At 35.6% G+C, this 22647-nt stretch overlaps 2 protein-coding genes and 1 long non-coding RNA gene across 8 annotated transcripts in view; 2 read left to right on the forward strand and 1 right to left on the reverse strand.

The window, feature by feature from the left end:
• The window catches only part of LOC111746714, a 5848-nt gene extending 5127 nt beyond the window's left edge, over positions 1 to 721 (forward strand). The window contains exon 3 of the long non-coding RNA XR_002783241.1: positions 7 to 721. This is a non-coding gene — a long non-coding RNA (uncharacterized LOC111746714). The remainder of the gene's footprint in view (positions 1 to 6) is intronic.
• The window catches only part of NAA20 (N(alpha)-acetyltransferase 20, NatB catalytic subunit), a 20294-nt gene extending 5291 nt beyond the window's left edge, over positions 1 to 15003 (forward strand). The window contains exons 2-7 of one of the 3 annotated variants that reach the window (XM_023537771.1): positions 5084 to 5108; positions 5511 to 5598; positions 7899 to 7965; positions 8397 to 8532; positions 13906 to 14018; positions 14486 to 15003. In XM_023537771.1, the coding sequence (XP_023393539.1) occupies positions 5084 to 5108; positions 5511 to 5598; positions 7899 to 7965; positions 8397 to 8532; positions 13906 to 14018; positions 14486 to 14571 (515 nt within the window). In that variant the 3' untranslated portion in view covers positions 14572 to 15003. Of the gene's footprint in view, positions 1 to 5083; positions 5109 to 5510; positions 5599 to 7874; positions 7966 to 8396; positions 8533 to 13872; positions 14019 to 14485 lie in introns of all 3 variants that reach the window. The other 2 variants (XM_023537773.1, XM_011370783.2) reach the window with 2 other exon arrangements.
• Positions 15004 to 16991: 1988 nt separating this feature from the next.
• CRNKL1 (crooked neck pre-mRNA splicing factor 1) overlaps positions 16992 to 22647 on the reverse strand; it is a 16931-nt gene continuing 11275 nt past the window's right edge. For 2 of the 4 annotated variants that reach the window (XM_023537765.1, XM_023537754.1), the window contains 5 exons: positions 21419 to 21499; positions 20441 to 20680; positions 19179 to 19280; positions 18481 to 18729; positions 16992 to 17547 (listed from right to left, as the gene is read on the reverse strand). In XM_023537765.1, the coding sequence (XP_023393533.1) occupies positions 17380 to 17547; positions 18481 to 18729; positions 19179 to 19280; positions 20441 to 20680; positions 21419 to 21499 (840 nt within the window). In that variant the 3' untranslated portion in view covers positions 16992 to 17379. The remainder of the gene's footprint in view (positions 17548 to 18480; positions 18730 to 19178; positions 19281 to 20440; positions 20681 to 21418; positions 21500 to 22647) is intronic. The other 2 variants (XM_011370794.2, XM_023537759.1) reach the window with 2 other exon arrangements.

The following is a 22647-nucleotide window of genomic DNA, read 5'->3' on the forward strand; positions in this document are numbered from 1 at the left end:
TTTCAGGTTACAGCATTCAACACTTGTGTACTCTGTTGAATACTCCTTACTCAAAGTCTAGTTTCCTTCTATTACCATCTATTTGACCCCCTCTACATACTTTCCCCTCCCCTACCCCATTTTGCCTTTGGTAGCCACCATTCTGTTGTCTGTATCTATGACCATCTGACTTATTTCACTTAGTATAATACTCTCAAGATCCATCCATGTTGTCACAAATGGCAATGTTTCATCCTTTTTTTGGCTGAGTAGTATTCCATTTTACATATACACCACATCATCTTTACCTAATCATCCATCGGTGGATGTTTAAGTTGTTTCCATGTCTTGGTTATTGTAAATAATCCTGCAACAAAAATGGGGGTACATGTATTTTTACAAGTGTTTTTATAATTTTTGGGTAAATACCCAGAAGAAGAATTGCTGAGTCATATGGTAGTTCTGCTCTTAATATTTTGAGGAATTTTTGTTTTCTCTAGTAGCTGCATGGATTTACATTCCCACCAATAGTGTATGAGAGTTTCCTTTTTTCCCACATCTTCTCTAACACTTACTGTTTCTTGTCCTTTTGATAATAGCTATTCTGACAAGTACAAGGTGATACCTCAGCGTGGTTTTGATTTGTATTTCCCTAATAACTAGTGATGTTGAACATTTTTTCATATGTCTGTTGGCAATTTGTATGTCTTCCTTGGAAAAAAGTCTATTCAGGTCCTCTGTTCATTCTTTAATTGGACTGTTTTTTTTGTTGTTGTTGCTGTTGAGTGGGTTTTTTTTTTTTTTTTTCATATTATCCCCTTATTAGGAGTGTCGTTTGCAAATATCTTCACCCTTTAGGTTGGTTACGTTTTTGTTTTGTTGATAGTTTCTTTTGACTTGCAGAAGCAGTTTGATGTAGTCCTACTCATTTATTTTTGCTTTTGTTTCCTTTGCCTTTGGGGTCAAGTTCACAAAAACATGCCTGAGACTGAGGTCTGTAAGCTTAGTGCCTATGTTTTCTTCTATGTATTTTATTATTTCACGTCTTGCAGTCAAGTTTTTATTCCATTTTGAATTAATTTTTGTGTTCGGAGTAAGATAGCAGTCTAGTTTTATTCTTTTACATATGGCTGTCCAGTTTCTCCAACACCATTTATTGAAGAAACTTTCCTTTTTCCATTGCATAGTTCTGGCTCCACTGTCAAAAATTAATTGCCAGTATGTAAGTAGGTTTATTTCTGGGCTCTCAGTTCTGTTCCATTGGTCTGTGTGTCCGTTTTTCTGCCAATACATACTGTTTTGATTACTATGGTTTTGTAGTATAGTTTGAAGTCAGGGAGTGTGATACCTCCAGCTTTGGCAATTTGGGGTCTTTTGTGGTTGCATACAATTTTTAAAAAAGTTATTCATGCAGAATGGATGAAGGGGGTTAAAAGGTACAGAGCTTCCAGTTACAAATAAGTCATGGCATGTAATGAACAGCATAGTGAATACAGTTATTTAAAACTTACTAAGAGCATAGACCTTAAAATTCTCACCACAATAAAAAAATTTTGCAACTATCATTTCACAGTATATACAAATAATAATTATGTTGTATACCTGAAATTGTTATATCAGTTGTCTCAAAATTTTTTCCATCTTTATTGAAATATAATAGATAATTAGTTGCTCGTATTTACACTGTACAGTTCGTTTTTTCCCCCAATATAGTTGGCATATAATTAGACCAGTTTCAGTTGTACAGCTGAGTGATCAGAGATCCACATACTCACAAAGCGATCACCCCACTAAATCTAGTACCCCTCTTCCCGCTTACATATTTATTGCATTATTAACCATCTTCCCCATGCTACACTCTATATCTCCATGTCTGTTCTGCAACTATCCATTTGTACCTCTTAATCCCTTTGCTTTTTTTCCCATCCCCCCAAATCCCCTCCCGTCTAGTAGCCCTCAAAATAGTCTCTGTATCTATGAGTTTATTACTGCTTTTGTTATTGTTGGTTTGTTCTTTAGATTCCACATTTACGTGAAAACATGCAATATTGTCTTTCTCTCTGCAGCCCATTTCATTCAGCACAATACCCTCTAGGTCCATCAAATCAGTATCTTTTTCCACCCCATTCCTTTTAGTCTGTATATGTCTTTTAATTTGAAGTGAGTCTCTTGTAGGCGGCATATGTAGGAGTCTTGTTTTCTTATGCATTCAGCCACTCTATCTTTTGGTTGGAGCACTTAATTCTTTTCCATTTGAGGTACTTGTTGATAGGAATGTAGTTATTACCATTCTTTATTCCTGTTTTTGATACATGTTTTTTCTTCTTAAAGAAGTCCCTCCAACATTTCCTGTAATACTGGCTTGGTGTTGATAAATTGCTTTAGCTTATTTTTGTCTGGGAAGCTCTTTATCTTTCCTTTGACTCTAATGATAGCTTTGCTGGATAAAGTATTCCTGGTTGTAGATCCTGAGTTTTCATCACATTGAATATTTTTGCCAAGCGCTTCTGTCTTGCAAAGTTTCTTTTGAGAAATCAGCTGCCAGTCGTATGGGTGCTCCCTTGTAGGTAACTAACTGCTTTTCTTGTGCTGCTTTTAAGATTCTCTCTTTGTATTTAAACTTTGGCATTTTAATGATGATGTGTCTTGGTGTGGGCCTCTTTGTGTACCTGGTTTTTGGGACTCTCTGAGCTTCCTGGGGTTGTATGTCTGTTTCCTTCACCAGGTTAGAGACGTTTTCCATCATTATTTCTTCAGATAGCTTTTCAACTTCTTGTTCTCCCTCTTCTCCTTCAGGTAGCCCTGTGACACGGATGTGTTTTTACATTCAATTTTGTCCCATAGGCTCTTTAATTATTATTATAGTCTTGGCTTCTTTTTTCTTGCCATTCTGATTGAGTAACCTTGGTTTCCCCAAACTCTATATTGTTGGTTTGATCCTCTTCTTTATCCACTCTCTTGATTCCCTCTAATATACTCTTCATCTCAGATAATGTGTTCATTTCTGACTGGTTCCCTTTTATAATTTCTATCTATCTATTTATTTATTTATTTATTCATTCATTCATTCATTCATTCATTCATTTATCTCTTTAAAGCTATAACTGAATTCATCTATACTTCCCCGAAGTTCATTGAGCATCTTTATAACCAGTGTTTTGAACTCTGCATCTGTTAGATTGCTTGACTCCATTATTCATGGATCTCTGTTCTCTTCTCTCATATGGTTTCTGCTTCTTTGTCCACCCATTTTGGCTGCTTTTCTGTGTCTTGTTTCTGTGTACTAAGCAAAGCTCTTAACACTCCTGGTCTTATTAATGTGCCTTTGTTTAGTAGGTATCCAGTGGCACTGTCCTGAGGGGTTTAGCTGCAGGCCAAGTTTAGCCCCAGGCTGTGCCCCTCTAGGGCCACCTGTTAAGATTCAGCAAGCAGTCCACAGATGCTGTGCTTATAGTTGCCTCAAGTGGCCACGCCAGAAACCGAGGCCAGCTGCCACCAGTGAGTCTTGGCGCTGTTCAGCAAGGAGCACCAGACTCTCCTGAGGATACACCAGGATGTGGTGTGGGTGGGGCTCACAGGAGTTGGGGGAGGCGGAGTTTCAGGGAATCCTTTGGGCGGAGCGACATCTTGTTATCCAGTTGGATGACATCTCAGCTATGGTGGCATTGAGTCTGCACCCTGGGAGGGGTAAGGTCTCAACAGAGGAATAATGGATACTGACAGCACTTCTGTCCGGGAGAGATTCTCATCTCCGGCCCTCACTCTGACAACTCGGTGTCCCCTTGTAAGTCCCTGGTGCCCCCCACACAGCCCACCCAGCACTGGTGCTCAGAATGAGCAGATTTTCACAGCAAAAGGCCACTCGTGGACATGGCCACTTTAGTCGGCGTCTGCAGCAGCAGCTGCCACAGCTTCTGTCCCACTCAGCTGCTTGGGACCAGGCAGCTTCACGTCCTCACCCCACTCTACCTCCTCCCATTGCAGGGCAATTGATTTCTTATTTGTCTCCCTAGTTGTAAGACTTCTTCATCTAGATCCTAGGCAACTTTTTTTGATGTTTGCTCTGTTTCTGTCATAACTTTGATTTGGTTGTGAGAGGGATGAACCAAGCCTCTCATCTACGCCATTTTTTTTTTCAGTTATGTCTCAATTTTAAAGTTATTCATCTTAACATGTAATTATTTCAACATAAATGTTTTAAATTTTTAAATATGAATAGACATAACCCACATAAATAGAAGTTTTTTGGGGTCTTCAGTAATTTTCACTGTAAAGAGTTTCTGAAACCAAAATGTTTGAGAACTGCTGAGGTAAAGAAATGCATTATGCCTGTTGGGCACTGGTAAAGGTCCCAAAGAAGAATTTGTATGTGCAAGAGGAAGGGTTGAAGGTCGCTTGTTTTGAGCCTGGCAAAATAATGGTTCTATTAATTGGATAGGAAAGTGAGAGGGAAGGACTCTTTGTAGATGGAAGTGGAGATGTATTTTAAGAAATGCTGATTCAGGAGTGTTGTGATTGAATATGCTGGTGAGGCACAGCACCAGATTCAGATCTGGCTTCCTCTGAGAATACAAAATTGAAAGGATAGGACTGGGGACACTGGGGAAGGGAGGAGGTGGGAATGTTTTATAGTGGGAAGCAAAAACCAAGTTGGGGAGAGCCCACATCTGAAGGGTGGAATAAAGGAGAAAGGAGGAATTGTCCGGGAAAGAAGGCCCAGAGACAGGTTGGGAAAAGCCCTGTCAGTTGCTGCAGTGGGCTGGTTGTATCTTCTGTTTGGTGATTTATATGCCTAGTTGGTCCCTACTTCCATTAACAATTTATTATCATTTAGAAAATGGAAGGTTTGGATGTATATTAACTATAAAGTAATTTTTTAAAAAAGCAGTTAATCGAAAATGTATAGATATCTTTATAGTTGCTATGACAGCTCATTATAGCCATTAGGTAGTTTAAACCATCTTTCTCGACCCAAAAGTTGGTTTTCAAGTTGTGTATTTAGCGTGTTTTCATTTCCTTGTGCATATTATTTTTAATTTTAGTGGGCTTATTTGAACTGATTTTGTAAATAGTGCTTACTGTTGACATTTCTCATTTCTTTCAGTAACTTGGATCCACTTACGGAAACTGTATCCTTTTAAAAAAAAAGTTAATGAAGGCTTATTAAGGAAAATGGAGGAACAGAAGGAAAAAATAAGTACTGAAAAACTTTAAAATTTGTAGGTCAGGAACTATCATAAGCAACAATGAAAGAAATTAAAAAAACAAAACTAGGAACAAGATTTGTCTTAAATTTGCCTGGCAAGCTGCTAATATAATAACCTCATAACTCTATAATAATACAACTCCCCTGCCCAGCTTGCCCCTCAGTAATATTGCTATACATAACAGAAAGTAGTGACTTCAACAAGACGAGTTATTTCTGTCTGATGTGAATGAAGTCTGGAGATGAAGAGTAGTTCAGGGCAGGTGGTGGTTCCATGAAGTTACCAGTGATCAGGCTCTCCACCTGAACCACTCTACATTCTCAGGGTGGCATTGGCCTTCCTGTCTCAGATGGCTGCCAGAGCAAATGGCATCACATCCATGTTCCTGGCAGGAGGATCAACAGAAGGGAAGGTGAGAGTGTCCTTACCTTTCAAGGGTACCTTTGGGAAATAGCATGCGGCCCTTCTGTATCTCATTGGCCTGCATCTGCCTCATGCTGTACTTATCTAGCTGTAACGGAGTGTGGGAATGTGCCAACTTTAAATTGGGGCTTGTTACTAAAAGGAAGAGAAGATTTTGGGTAACAATTAGCAGCATCTATCATGCTCCCCAATAAAAAAAATGGGTAAAGATGTGTGAAGTTAGGATACTCTGGGTTATGTTGCACTACCTCACAACCTCAGTGGCTTAAAACACAAGTTGGATTTCTGGGTTGTCATCCATGTCTACTGCAGGGTAGAAGGGTAATATTAACTGATAATTTAATAAAAGAGGGCAGATGGGAAGCTAATGAATATATTAGGAGCTCAGTCTCACCAGTCAAAAGACATGCAAATTAAAACCAAAATGAGATATGTTTTACCTGTCAAATTATCAAGAATTTAAAAAAGTGATAAAACTCGGTGCTGATGAGGTGACAGGATCATTCTCATAAATTGCGGGTGACAGTATAAACTGCTATAGTCTTTCTGGAAGGCACTGGCAATGTAATACTTAGTAGTAATTCCATTTCCTGGAACTGGAAAATAAGCAATAGAGGCAATTATGTCAGGGCTTGGCAAACTAATGTGCATGAGCCAAGTTAAGTTGGCCCATTACCTGTTTTTGTTAAATAAAGTTTTATTTAACAAATAAATAAAGCCATGCTGAGTAATTTACTGTTGTCTGTGGCTTTTGTCTATGGCTTTTACAGTTTGAGTAAGTTGCAATAGAGACCATGGGGACCACATAGCCTAGAATATTTACTATCTGGCCCTTTACAGAAAATGTTTGTTAACCCCTAAATTATGTCATTACAAAAATATTTATTGCAGAATTATAATATTAAAATTTTGGAATAACATTCACACATAACAATAAGGAAATAGCTAAATTATTCTGTATTCATGAAGGATTTGAAAAAGTTTTGTTCATTGTCAGAGATAGTATATTTAAATTGTTTTCACTACTACTACTATACAGCAGTAAAAATTAACTGTAGGTACAGGCAACAGGGCTACATATCAGAAACAAAGTTAAGTAGAAAATGCAAAAAATCTCCAAAGTTTTCATTTGTATTTATAAAAAAATTATGACTTATTAAAAACCTTCCATGTTTAAAAAATAAGTAAAAGGGTTTTGAAGAATTTTGAATGACACAATTTTCCCTGTATATAGTAAGGGAAAATATTAGGATGCAAATCATCTTAAATGGTTTGCTTTCAGTTACCCTTAAAATTTACAGTAAAAGTGTCAATCCAGGTGAAGCCATATTTGAAAGTAACCTGCCAGATCCTAGTGGTTGATGAGTGGGCATCTGGGGTTCCTCTGCTGGAGGAGAGATTATGGTGTGTTAGTGGCTGGATGGAAGGAAGACTGGCTGGCCTGCTGTATTAAGGGTTATGTCTGAAGAGTATTCAAAATAAAGCTTGTCCTTCATAGGAGAGTTTGAATTTACTGAACAGGTTTTCCAGGAACTTAAAAAAAATATATATATGGATTGATGATGTCCCTTCATAGAATTGCATCAGTAAGCTTAAAATAAGAAATGTAGGAATGAGTATGTATCAGTAAGGACGTGGGGGTTGAAGACTTAAGTAGTGAGCAGACTATTCAGGCATTCACTCTTAAGTCAGCTTTTATTTACATTACTAGAAATGCAGAATTTGAATCAGTGGAAAGGAAAACTGGGTAATTCTTAAGTTGCCTCTGGAAGTAAAGTTATTTTCACAGTCTCATAGCTGACGCTGAAGTAGGAACTAGTCATTAATTTTCCAGTGCAATTATAGAAAAATAAACGTTGAACATCTACTGTGTTCCAGGCACCAGGGATAGAGCACACATTACTCATAGTCTAAGGGGAGACAGTAAACACATAAGAATATCAGGCGATGGTAAGTGCTATGCAGAGAATTAGGTACAGTGTGATCAGTAGGGAGACAGATTACAGATCTGTCCTGGTTCTCTGCTTTCTATTAGATGGTGCGTTCTCCATTTACATTTGAGGTGGTATGTTCAGGCAATTCTGAAATTAAGGCCGCCTAAATATTTCACATAACGATATGATTATAGGAATTATACATATATAGAGCTGGGATATATAGATCTTTTTTTAACATTATACTTTTTAAAGGAGACTTTTTAAAATATCCCTTTTATGAAGAACTTGTTACTGTACAGCATTTTCACATTCCTTAACAAGACTCTAGTATGGGATTCCTTTTTACTTACAGTACCTTGCCCACTGGCCAGAGTATTTCATCGTTGCAGAGGCTCCTGGTGGAGAGTTGATGGGTTATAGTAAGTATAATACCACTAGTAATTTTTTGGGTAGGTAGTTCATATTTTAATACAGCTTTCAACTGATTTAATGTAGATTTGAAAGTATAATCATGATGCCTATAATTTTATCTCCTTTTAAACCGTTGAACAAATCACTTTATATTTTTTAAAAATACATATTCTAGTTGTGTTTGAAATCAGTTTTTTTTAGTATATCATTCCTTTTAAAAAACTTTCTAATTCTGCTTTTACAACTAGATTTAGCATGACATTTACAAGTGAACTTCAAATAAAAGCACTAATAACCATTAGGTAGATGACTTTAAGTAGGATTTAAAAATTAAAACTTTGTCATTAGTTTCCTTTATAAGAAAAATGTACCAAACAGTAATTCTATATTTATGTGTAAACCCATGTGTTTACTAATGAATGCAATCTTTTGTTGGCAGTTATGGGTAAAGCAGAAGGCTCAGTCGCTAGGGAAGAATGGCATGGGCATGTCACAGCTCTGTCTGTTGCCCCAGAATTTCGACGCCTTGGTTTGGCTGCTAAACTTATGGAGTTATTAGAGGAGATTTCGGAAAGGTGAGATCCTGATTTTCAAATAATTTATGAGCCCTAATCATTTCATTTTTCAGTGAACACTTATATTTTTTCCCCTTTAGACTATCTATTGTGCATTACTGTTTACAGGAATTTCATTTTTAGCCTCCAGTAATCCTCACAATTCTGTCACATATTCAGAGTGGTGTTATTGTCCCTATTTTGCCATTGAGGAAAATAGACTTGACCTATGACCTGCCATAGGCTTATAAGTTGGGTAACTGGTAGAATCAAAGACTAGCCCTTGAGGTTTCTTTTAGTATTCTTGAAATTATGGCAGGTGTTCCCAAATTCTCTGCATCTTAATAAGCAGTTATGCTCTAACTGCTTAATATGTGGCCTCACAACCTAGTTGCTATTTGGAAAAAATAAACAATGAAAGAAAATATTTTTATTTCATTGTAAAATAACTGTGGTTACCTGCTAGTGAGATGTGTGCACTTCTTGAGCACTGCATGATTTCTCAAACCTTGCAAACAGATTCAACACAACTACCTTCTTTCCTGTTTCAAACTGATTTTCATGTGGCATTGGGTTTGTTTTTTTTTAAATTACAGAAACTGCCCAAACCTTGCTTCAAAAAGATACTATGTCATCAAAAGGAATGTAACATGATGTAACATTGCAATTATTAACTACATCAAACTAGTAGTTTGCTAGTACCTGACATTAAGATTAGTGTTTTCCCCGAACATTTGAAATATCCTGCAGCACCTCTATGAGTTTTGTGCACCCTGGAGTACCTTGGAGCAGTTTTGGGAACTGCCATTATGGCTTTTTTTTTTTTTTAAGACCTGTTGTATATCTCAAACATCCTCATTATGTGAGTTGAAAGTAATATGGTAATTTAAAGAGAGGACAACCTCCTGCTAGCCCATTCTAGAAGAGATAAGAGATGCGTGTTTAAATTTAACCAGTTGTGCAGCTGCCATTTTTTCCTCTACTCCAAATGCCTAGAAGTATATAGGAAAGGGAGTAGCTGCTGGGAAGGCCTTGTGAGGGTTTCTGCTTTAATTAAAGGTAAGTTTTAAAGAAGTAACCATGGCTTGAAAATGCTCTGAGCCAAGCTGGTGGCAGGAGGAACTTGAGCTCATTCAGAGAAGAGAGGAAATAGTATTAGCTGAAAAAGAAACAACTCTAGTCCTTAAGAATTTGAAAAATTCTCTCTAGACTGAACAAGGAAGAGGAGGAAATTTTTAGCAAGATTATAGTTTATACATTTTTGTTAATGGTATATATGTTGAAAAAAGTATTTGGCATTATTATATAGTAAGTGGGGAATTCAGAAATGGGTTCTAATTAGTTACGACCTTGCACATATGATTTAATGTGTTTATAGGATAGGTTCTTTATCTCTTAAAGTAGAAAACTACTCAACTCCCTTCCCTTCCAGTTTTTAAACCTTCATTATTTTAGAATAGTTGCTTAAAATTTAAGTGATCTTTATTTGTATGGGTATGTGTATATCTATATCCATACATATATACATGTATTTTTAAATGTATACAGTAAAAATAGAAACTATGTAATTTCCAAACAAGTAGAGGAAAAAATGGAATGATAAAAATCATTTCAATAAAAGAGAGAAAAAGGAAATTTGAGTGACAAAACAAAAAGCATGAAATAAGATGGCTGCCATGAATCCAAATATTAACAGTAATTACAACAGTAAATGTTAGTGGACTAATGATTCTAGTTAAAAGTCAAAAGACTTGAGGACATTATGTTAAGTGAAATAAGCCAGTCACAGAAAGACAAATACCACATGATTCTACTTACATGAGATATCTAAAATAGTTAAATTCATTGAATCAAAATGTGGAATGAATAATGGTAGCCAGGGGTTAGGGGAGGGGGAAGTGGAGAGTTACTAATAAGCAGGCATAAAATCTCAGTTAAGCCAGATGAATAAGCTCTAGGGTCTGTTGTACAGCATTTTCTACAGTCAACAGTAACATATTGCACATTTAAAATTTATTAAGAGGGAATATCATGTTAAGTGTTCCTATGACATTAAATTTAAAATTAAAAAAAGAGACTGTCAGAACTGTTTATAGGAAGTATGTAAAGATTAAAGATACAGAAAGATTGAAAGTAAAGAAAATTTTAAATTATGCAAATTATTACCAAAAGACAGTTGGAACACTTAAATTAACAATAGTTACATTATAGTTCAATAATTACCAAAGTAAAAAAGTCACTGAATATTGATAATCCATCAGGAAAATGTAATAATAAAAAATTTTATGTACCCAGTGATATAGATTCAGAGTAAAAATGCAAGACTTGGCAAAACTACGAGAAACAGACAAATTATCATTATAATGGGAGATTTGAACATGCTTACTGTTACCAGTCAGACAGATTGATTAAGGTTATAGAACAGGGCTCAACAAACTTTTGCTGGGCCAAACAGTAAATATTTAGGCTAACACATATTGTTTTCTCTCTCTCTTTTTAAAACAACTTTTCACAATTGTAAAAAAAAAAGAACATTCTTAGCTTGAGAGCAGTACAAAAATAGGTTGTGAGCTGACCCCAGCCTTAAAGAATTTCAATCAGTAGGCAAAAATCTTTCCATAAAGAAAACTCTGGCTTCTCAGGCAAATTTTACCAACTATTTAAGAAATAATGACTATAAGTTCAATTTTACATAAAAACAGGGAATATTCCTCTTTTAAGGCTAGGATAACCTTGGTAACAAAATCTGACAAGAAATATTAGAGAGGAAAATTCAAGGAAAATTTTATTATAGATGCAAAAATCCCAGAAAAATCTTAGCAAAATGGATCTAGCAATTCATAAAAAGGATGGTATACTAGGGGGAGGTTGGTTTAACATTAGAAATTCTGTAAATATATTCCACAGTAACCGATTTAAGAACATTTCTTAGTAAGTGCAGAAAATGCTTTGATAAAATCCAGTATTTGTTCTTGATAAAAAACTGTTAGCAAACTAGGGAACAGAAGAACTTCTTTGATCTGAAAATAGAATATCTACAAAAAACCTGTAGTAAATATATGGTGGTGATGCACTGAATGCTTTTCCTTTGAAATCGGGGACAAGGATGCCTACAGGCAGCCTTCTTCACTAATTTATTAGAAATACTAGACAACACATAAAACAAGAAAAGTAAAAGATAGGATTGAGAAGAAACCAAACATTTTGCACATATAAGATTACACAAATAAAAAACCCACAAGTATCTACAAATGTTTAGAATAAAAGTTAAGCAAAGTTGTTGGATATAAAACTGGTATAAAATTCAATTGTATTTCTATACAAATAAAATTTAGAAAAAGATGCCATTTACAGTGGCATCAAAATACATTAAACCTAAAAATAAAGCAAAAAACCCCACAAACATTAACTTTAAGGCCTTAGAGAAAAAATCTAACAAAAATTGTGCAAGCCCTCTAAAGTTTATAAAACTATGAGAGAGACATTAAAGAGGACCTAAGTGGAAAGATAAACTACCTCTGTGGCTTACAGGACTTGATAGAGTAAATTGGTAACTGGTTCAAACAGCCAATGTAATTGCAATCAAAATCTCAAGTATTTTTTGTGGGACTTAAGTTGATTCTAAAAACTTACAGGGGAATGGAAAGAACCAAAAAGAGACAATATATTCCTAAAAAACAAAAAAAATGGGTGGATTTGCCCTTCCAGATTTCAAACTGCAATAATGAGTAAGACTGTGTGTTAAGACTGGTGTAGTTGTCTAGGCCAGTGGAACTGAATTTGAGAAACAGACCAAAGAATACATGGATTTCTACATTCTCAGAGTAAGCAATTGCAGATCCATGGTGAAAGGGTTTACTTCATAAAAGTGGGGGCACAACTGGATATCCATATGGAAAGAAATTTTCCCTAGATTGCTATCTTTCTATATACAAACCAATTCCAGATTTATTGAAAACCTGGATATGAAAAGCAAAATTAAAAAGCCATTTGAAGATAATATGAGTGTCTCCATGAGCTCAGGGTAGAAAAGAACTTCTGAAATAAGATATGAATAGTACTGACTGTTAAGGAAAGGTTCATATATTCAAGTTCACTGAAGTCAAGTAACTTGGTTCATTAAAAGATACATAAAGATAAAGACAAGACCAGCTACAAAACGGAAAAAGATATACATAAAGAACTATATCTCTGGAGAGAAAAAGAAAAATGTGTGAATGACCAATAAGGACTACAGAACAAGAAATCTAAATGGCCAACAAAATATATACAGTCTTGTTAGTAATCCAAAGTGCCAGTTAATACCCTGAGATAACCATTATACCACAGAATTTTCAAAAATAGAAATGTCTGACACACTAAGTCTTGGTACTGTGGGAATGGAGTCTTAACCGCTTCTGTAGGAGTATAGGGAAAGCAGGCTGAGAAATAGACATTATCTAATAAAGTTGAAGATGTGCATACTCCCATAAATAAGCCACTGATGACACACCTAGTGGTAGACTTTAGATACTGTACCATGAGACCCAAGACAAAAATATTATCAGCACAGTTTGTTACAGTAAAAACCGGAAATGTTTATCTGTAGGACCACAATTTGTAGTATAGTCGTCCATTGGAATGCTAGGCACAATGAAGAACAAGCTCCAGGTACCCCAAGACTTTCTTGTACAATATTGAGAGAGGCAGATCACTAAAGTATATATAAAGTGAAAAAAATGTATAAAGTATGTTTGCATTTATATAAGTTTATAAACAGGAGAAACTAAACTATAATAGGTGGTAAATCTACAGCAAAAAGCAAGGAGCTAATGATTACAAGAGTCAATGTGAAGACCTCTGGGTAAAGGTGGGACTGTCACTGACCAGAGGGACCTGAGGGCTTCAGGGCTGTGACCAATGTTATAGCCATACTTGGGCTATGGCCACACTGATGCTTGCTTCTTTTTATTTTATTTTTTAATAATTTTTGGTGCTTGCTTCCAAGTCTTTAATTTGTGCATGTGAGAAAGTAATTGGTAAAATGAGCATATTAATTACTGCAACATAAAATACACAGTATTTTTTTAAGCCAAGTAACCAAATTGTAAAAAAAAAAAAAAAAAAGCTTTTTAAAAAGCACATATTGCTTTTAAATGTTTTCATATATTGTGGGTTTTAAATATTAGTATGCAGTCATCTTTTTATACTGCAAAATAATTGTTATAAATCTTCAGCAATATAAAGTTCATTTATGATGTAATCAGCTGCGAGGTCTTATTACTATTCTGAGTAGTCAAAGTAAAAGCAAAAGTTATTGTTAAAAATATGTTTTTAGGATTTCTCACATTTTAATTTTTCTTTTTTTAAAAAAAAATAAAGAAAAGGTGGATTTTTTGTTGATCTCTTTGTAAGAGTATCTAATCAAGTTGCAGTCAACATGTACAAGCAGTTGGGCTACAGCGTATACCGGACGGTCATAGAGTACTATTCAGCCAGCAATGGGGAGCCTGACGAGGATGCTTACGGTAAGCTCCCTTCTATGGCAGAATCACCAAGAAGAAGGTGAACATTTACATTCATTCCACAAACTGAAATATCCAAGAGTTTTAATAAATTTAAGTGAATCATATTTGTTGGACTTAATATTTTAAATTTGAGCTATAATATTTAAATCTCCTTAAACGTGCCTTTACGAACCTAACACTAATCAACTTATATTAACCAACCAATAACTAATTACCATCAATTACTGTCTTACTATGTTATAGGCATGTCATTTTACTAAGATTCTGTCAAAAGAACATTTGTATGGAGAGCTGAATCTCAGTTGGTTATTGTCTGGTTATTGTGACTGGGTCTCAATTATATAAAGATGAATTCTCTTGGAATCTGATAGAAGTTGACAAAACTTATGGGAACTTTTTGTACTTTAAATTTCGATATAAAATGTTTTGATATTTGGGTACTTACATTAAATTTTGCTTCCTAACAGATATGAGGAAAGCACTTTCCAGAGACACTGAGAAGAAATCCATTATACCATTACCTCATCCTGTGAGGCCTGAAGACATTGAATAACCATGGGCAGTGGTTCTTAGGCTGATGCTCCAGATATTTTATGGACAATATTATTTTCATTGGATGATCTTGGAGTTCTATTAGAGAAAAGTAATCATTTAGGTCTTAAAGACTTCAAGAAAATTTAGGTTATGAACTTATTTTAAATCTCATTGTTTCTAGTTAGTAATATCATACCTACTAAAGCTGTCCACTGTAATAAAATTCAATCAGAAAGGCAGCTACGTCAGAAGGAAACATTCCACTATCATGGTTCATAATATTCACTGTATGCTAGGAAAAAACTTGCTCCAATCCTCCTAATTTCTGTGCCTGAGAACCACTGCTGCTTATATATTTTTTTATTTTGTATTGAACTATTAATTGAAGCTTTAAAAGTATATATGAAATGTATAAATCTAAGATGTATAATAAAATGCACTGTTGACTCAATATTTTTTGTAAGTTTGTTGTTCATTTATAACTGGATTGAGAAAGCATTTAGGATATGTTGTTAAGTTTCTGACTTATATATAAAACATTTTAAAAATGCATACTTGAAACAATCCTTTGGCCAGCATACTTAAGCTTCCTTCTTATTGTGTAGTAAATTCTTCCCAGTTACTTGTTTTCATACTGATAGTCCTGGATCCTGTCTTATGTTACAACACTTTGCTTAAATCCTGACTTTCAGAATATAAAAAGATGTTGAGGTCTATTTAAAGGGAAAAAAGAACCTAGTTCCTAAAGAAAAGCCATGTAATTAGATCATAGGCCAACCATGTATTTTCATATGTAGTTTTCACCACCTGTAATATTTGAAAATATTCAGCTGAATAAAAGCAGCTAAACAAAAACCCACAAAAATGATTATTAAAAAGCTTTTACTTTAGAAAGGACTCATTTTGGTGGAATTTATCTTCTTCCAAAAGAGAGTAACGTTTTCCTTCATGCATTTCATACTGGTACTTTCCAGAAAGTGTTAGATTACATCGAAAACATGATCACTGATTTTTTTTCTTATGCATACATGCAACAGAATTTTTGCAAGACTCTATGATTAGTCACTGATGCTAGCATTTTGACATATTTTCATCTCACCTCTTGATTCTGCACACTTTTCCAAAAGATACTAAAATCTCAAATGTTCCTCCTCACTAGCCAGACCTCAAGTACTCAATCGTCAGAACCTGATACCTCTGCAGCTCAAACTGGTCCAATGACTAAACCAGGGAGGCTGAAAACAGGTTTGCATTTTATCTTAACAGTCCTATTTTATTCTGTCCTCAAAAACTATCTTATTTTCAAGATACAATTTAGTAACATATTGACTAAATTTTATACCCCTTGGGTGAATAATACATTTACAAATTTAGTAGTAAATTTACCCAACTAAATTTGCAGATCATAAATTTGCTAATTGTCCTTATAGGTGAAAAACAGTCTTGTAGATACAGAGCTCTAGTCCAATAGTTTGGGCAGTGAACAGAGCAAGAAAAGATATGCTTAAGAAATACAGGCCAGGTTAAAGGAAACAATCTCTCAGATCAGTTAAGTATTTTTTGTTTTGAGAATGTGAGCAGTGTATCAGCAAATGTTACTTGTACTATTTAAGCTTCACTATTAAGCATAAAGTTACCTTTGGTGTATTGCACCTTAAGCAAGGGTAAGCTTAATGTGTCAGATGTCACAAGTAGACATTTTCTACTGTAGCACACTGCGAGATATTTATTGGTACTCTGGGTAGAAATGACTCCCAGGTCAAGTTTGGGAAACATGCCAACACTGTTACTGGTAATTCATATATATAGTAGCATATCAAAAGCTCTGAGAAGCCTATAAAGAGATTTGACTAACCAGGCTTAATCCTTAATCTAGAGTTTCCTAAATTTATTTCAGTATGGGACATTGTTTCTCACAGCACATAGTAAGCCAGTACAGAGGTCAACCAGTCTGGGAAACTGATTAGGACAAAAATGAAATTTGACTAAAATTTTCTTGGTAAAAAAGACCTTATTCAGAAGTAACAGCAACTATAAATTATTTTCCAACCAATGTTTTGGAAAACACTTGGTATAAAGGCCACTATTCAGAAAGCAAGGACTTCAGAAGTTAAATTAACCCAAACACATTCAATTCTGTTAGGAATGAACATATTTAACAAAGTGACTATTTTATTGAGCACTTACTATGCATCAGGTATAGTCTTTTTTAATTTAATGTTTGAAATGAGTTGGCAAAGCATTAGCCCATTTTATGAGTGAAGAAACTGAAAATAAAGGTTAAGTTACATATCACTAAGTGGCAGAGCTGGGAACAGAACTCAAGTCAAAGCATTAGCCCATTTTATGAGTGAAGAAACTGAAAATAAAGGTTAAGTTACATATCACTAAGTGGCAGAGCTGGGAACAGAACTCTGAAGACATGAAAAAGTTGCAGGATTCAGATGAATGCATAAAATATCTTTATGAAGAAGAAAAGCATGAGAAAACTATCTTAAAAGTTACTGTAGAATGTAATTTGAAAACGTCTAGAAAGATTCTTTTAAAAGCCTGCAGTTCCATCTAAAATAGATGCTAAATATTACCTTAATTAGATTTCCTAATGCATTATGTGGACAAAAAAATGTTTAGACTCAAATCTGGCAGTTAAAATTACTTGCAATCCCTCTGCCTTCAACCAGCCCAAGAACATTTTATAAAGAATTTTAAAAGTAGCTGCCAAAGATTCCAATCAATTCATCACTGGTGAAATATACAAAAACTTACAGGAGTCACAAGAGTTACAAACTATTAATTTATAAAAATAATATCAATATGAATAAGAAAATCAAGATTCATTCTCATCAACGTCCTTATCTGGGTCTTGTTCGGCAACCTCCTTTTCCTGTTGCTGTTTCTTCCAAAGTTTGGCCATGGCCAGGAGCTTGAGATTGGGTTGGTTGGCAGCATCTTCCGGAAAGATGTAGTCATAGTATTCTTCCCAGCCTGCATCAGACTACAGAAAAGTAAAACAGTTAAAAGATAAGCTAACATGTGGCTGAAATACACTTTAGTTACTTTAAAGTGGAGAATTTTCATTGGGAAACCCAGAGTTTGGATTCAGTGTACTTTACAAAACAACATCAAAGTTTAGTACAGAAAGAACAAGGGCTGGGCCTTGAACACTGGGTGGGAGAAAATAAGTAGCTGTTGGATTGGCATTGATGCAAGTGTAGCTCAGTGAGAGCTAAAAATCTGGTGGGAAAAATTCTAAAAATCTAAGCACAGCTTCTCTACAGTCAACCAAGAAGATGTTCTGTGTCTCCAACTCCATCCTACAGTCTGTTTAAGATTTAAACATTTTAAAGATTTAGTTAATATTTACCCAGTAGTGAAAGCCACATGTCTGTGCATAATTATTCTGAATCCCTGCCCTAACATCCCCACCTCCAGTGGGTCACTGATTTCACTTCCTAAAGATCACTCTAGTTCCAGCTTCCACCACCACTTGCTTTGCTGACAAGTGTCTTGACAGTTCCTCCTCCAATCTAAGCCTCTCAAGTCCTCCTGCAGGAGATGCCAATGACTGGGTCATGCCATTTTGTACATAAGAGCCTTATAGTCTACAAAGCCACCTCTGGATTTGCTCCTATCTAAATGCTGATCTTCATTTCCCTCCATCCTGACTTCCTGCATGCTGCTTCGAAAATACCACACTTCATATAGTTCACAGAATCGTCCGAGAAGTCTCTGCCAACCCTCTCTCATTCTCTACCCTGGGTAGACAATACACTCTTTATTATGTTTCCACAATAGCCAAACTGCAACTATCTCTTACACCAGGCTATCTGCTCTCATTCTCAGATTGTATATATGCCACTTACAAGTGTAAAATTCAAAATCTGATGCATTTCTGCTCATTTGACATGCTACAGGGATCAGTTCTTACCCCATCATCAGTTTGAACCTTTCTTCTCTTTTTGACTTTCTCTGGCATGAGTTTGTCTACTCTCTCCTTATCTGATGCAGTTCCAAATTCATCTTCAAAGCTTCGCCAAGATTCCAGCAGCATAAGTCTTTCTTCCTTTTCTTCACAGTTTCGCATGGTTTTGTTAGCCTCTTCATAAATCTGTCTGCATTTAGCCAAACTTCCTTCTTTCCCTGAAGACAACTCAAACTGAGCAAAACTAATCCATACCTTAAAAAAATTATAGAACCAAATTAACCATGTCACTGGAAGATAATAATGTAATGATAACACTTTCTTGTTAATAACATCTGAATATAGTAATGCTCTCATTTCTATATTCCAAAGAATATTGACTATATACTTCAATTTATTAATGTTGAAATAGTCTGCTTCTATATCCAATTAGGTGTCTAAAATAGTCTTAAAGTCACAAGAAGAGCTTAACGTTTTATTCAACTCTGTGATATAACTGGTTATTTACAAACAGTACACATACTGATCTGGTATAAGCTTAATATTCCAAAGTCCTCTGAGACTCATAAGTTCTCTTTAAAAGCCAGGGAATCATTTAAAATAAACATATATTTTTAAAAAACACTTAAAATACAGAAATACAGTATTTCTTAAGGATTGCTGATGCAAGCAAAATCAAAGATAATCTATAAAGCACAGGATACCTTGACATGTTGTGTCCGTTGAAGCAATCGTCGGTAAAGATTTCGTGTTCTTTCAGTTTCTTCCTGCTCAATTTCAAAATCAATATATGATTTCCAAAGCACCTAAGAAAACTTAATAGGTCAGCTTTGACATTTAAAAAGTAACATGCCCCTACCCAAAGCACAGCTTAACTACCATCCTAACCTAGGACATATAGGAACCTAGGCCTTTTATGAAGAATTAAAGAACAGATGGCATGTGATAAATAACACTAGCATATACAAGCTGGCCAAAACTTGGTTAAAATTCTATAATATAAGCAAAAAGGCCTTGGATTCAATTTTGGAGTTTTTCAAATGCTGGACTTATCATGAAGAGCTGAGAAACTTGCCAAGTCTCCCAGGCAGTCATGACCATGCCACATACCACTGAACCTGTGGGAGAAAACAGGCCTAGATTAGCCAGTATATACCGCTTTTACCTCCACTGTAAATTCTTGATACGTTTGAGTTCAAGCATTCAGTGACAGCTGCTTACCTGCTAGATACAGCCTGTCAGAGCACAAGGATGACCAAGATATGGCCTGGACTCCTGGGAGCTGGCACTCTGTAGAGGAGCTGAGGCCAACTGATGGAACTAGTAATACAAAAAGCCCTGCCCTAATGCAATCAGTGAGCCCTTAAATACAGGGTCATATTAGTGCAAGATAAACAGAATGGTTGAATGTGTTCAGTGGGTCCTGTGAGATTCAAACTAGTCCAAGATGTGGTTTGGCGCCACGTTCTGGCTCAAATACTGAAGGGATGATTTTAAGTCTTGATGGAGGCCAGTGAGAGTAGCAATTCCAGGAACATCCTGGTTTACTTAGAGCCTTTTTTGCTAGTTCAATCCAGACAAAACCGCCAGGAGAATGCAGGGATGTGCAATCTCAACCTCCACTTCCCTTATTCTCCAGATGGGGTTGCCTACTGCCTATTTTCTTGATTATCTCATCCCCTTTAGCCTCCTGTTTGAGAAAACGAGGAAGAGAGCCAGTAAGCCACCCACTATGTCCCAATTCAGCCTGGTGTCATGAGGCTTTGCTGTGCTCTGGTATCCAACTAGAGGACTGCTTCCCCTTCTTTTCTATCTCTAAAACAGAAAAACCTTAATCTGAGTGGAAAAAACTGGAAATTTGTTAGATATTCTTTATGGTATAAAATGCACACATATTTAGGTGGTCATCTAAAGTAATATTAGAGAAGTGTCTAAAACAAAATTATATTTAACTCAAGAGCCTCACCTCTGGCATGTCTAAGCGTGGCTGGCTGATGGCTAACTCGTAGATTGCCCGTGCTCTCTCAATATCACCAAGGATTGTCTCTAATTCTGCAAATTTAATCCAAGAGGTACAATTTTCAGGTCCAAATTCCAGGAACTTTTCATAAAGCTTCCGGCATCTGTCAAATTCTCGAAGCTGTAACTCCAATTCTATGTAACCTTTAAATAACTTGTTTTTTGGACATTTGCCTATGGAAGTTCCCTGAAAAAGAAAATGTCCAGCTGCTGTGATACCTTAGTGAGTTTAACTTGTGCACAGACATCGTTGACCTTCCTGGAAGCTGTTCTCTGCTGAACAAAAGACTTAGAGAGTCAACATGGTTCTTGACAAAAGGCCAAAGGAAACCGTCTAATTCAGTCAGCTGTCAAGAGGGCCTGTGCCCATTGGTGCCTGTTCAGCAAGACACAGTGTTCCAGAATTGTTTGGACAACTATTTTGGATTTTACTTAGTTTCTCAGGGTCTCCTAAGGAATATAGATGTTGGATATATAAAATCTACTATAAATTAAAAGATAATCAAAGAATGAACCCTGCTTTGCTGCCCACAGCCAGAGTGAGAGTAGTTTATCCAAAGGACAACTGCATTTAAACACAGTATTTGATCCTATTAACTGTTAATAGGATCTGTTAAGACGGAGGTGCATTTAATACACCAAAAATTTTTTGCACAGGATCAGACTAAAGATCAGATCTTTCTAGTCTGAGAAAAGATCTGGTAACTGGTAGCTAGCTATAAGGTTTCCAATGTTGAAATAGAATAATTTAAGCATTATCATCTAATCTTTTTTTAAAGGCCATGTGTTTTCTAACATGTCTCAGATTTTAAAGGCATAATACATCTGTTGCTTTCTTAGTAGGAATTATATAACTTCTAAGCACTAAGACTTTAATTTCCTTCTCATAGAATTTAATGATGCATATTGATCTTTCTTTACTTACCAAAGCTCTTCTGGCAAATGGTAAATTTTTCTGTCTTATTTCAAATTGTGCATATAGTAACCACATTTTGGCAAATGTGAACTAGAAAACAAAAGCACAACAACATCTAGCTTAAGAGACTCATTTAAATTAAATTGAATTAAGTTAAATTAGATTTCCCTAAAACTTCAGTTAAGACAAATGTATTTTCTTATTTATAAGCAAAGATGATATTTATTTACAAAAGTTACCCAAAAACAGTAACCTAGATACTGTGTAGTACTGCATGGCCCAGCAGCCTTTACATAGAATCTGCTTTTTGTGGATATGCTTGTGAGCTGGCAGAACATGCTACCTCTATTCTGGAAGGTAGCTGGGTCAACATCTTTCTTAGTTTCATGTGTTGGGAAATATGACAGATAATGTCTCAGCCACTTCCAGAGCACATTCATGTTCACCCATGCAAGCATACATCCACTCAGCTACCAACAAACACCTATTCATTATTTCCTGCACGTGCTGTGTACTCCCTGGATGTGTGTCTTCCTCACAATGGAATAGCTTTTCACTCAGTGTATTCCAAGTACCTATCCTCTGAATTTCTATGTTATTATCTGTATTATTCATTTGTCACAGGCTATCCTCTCAACTAGACTGTAAGCTATTTTCAGAGGTAAAGAGCCTATCTTGTTCTTATTTGTTTTCCATGGTGCCTAGTACAGGGATATAGTCAATCAATAAATATTATTTCACTGAATTATTTTACAAGTAACAGAAGCAAGATTTTGATGTTTGTAGCAGAACACTTAGAGCAAATGTACCTTTTTATGAGGAATTAGTTCCAAAGAGGCTTGATATACCTGTCTTGTCCTCTCAGGATCCTGTATTAGGATAAGAAATTTTCATAAAATATTAAAGTCTGTTGCTAATACTAATTTTACTAGTTATTAATTTTACTAATACTAGTAAAAAAATGTACACCAACACTGAGTATGTTTTCACAAGTTGCTATTTTAAAACCCTGATTCTATTTATGATCAAAAGTGTAAACTACCTTTGGCCATCAAACTTTGGTTTAAGAATAACCAACAATATAGTCATCAAACTCTGAGAGCTTCTCTGTAGAAAAGCTTTTTGCCTGACAGCAGAAAGAAACAAAGATGTTTTACGGTCTCAGTTCAACAGCAGAAAGTTAATTTTTTTCTGTTAACTTACACATGACCAATTTCTGAAAATCCCACTTGAGCTTT

The sequence above is a fragment of the Pteropus vampyrus genome, unplaced genomic scaffold, assembly GCF_000151845.1.
Source record: "Pteropus vampyrus isolate Shadow unplaced genomic scaffold, Pvam_2.0 Scaffold7, whole genome shotgun sequence".
NCBI classification, from domain to species: Eukaryota; Metazoa; Chordata; class Mammalia; order Chiroptera; family Pteropodidae; genus Pteropus; species Pteropus vampyrus.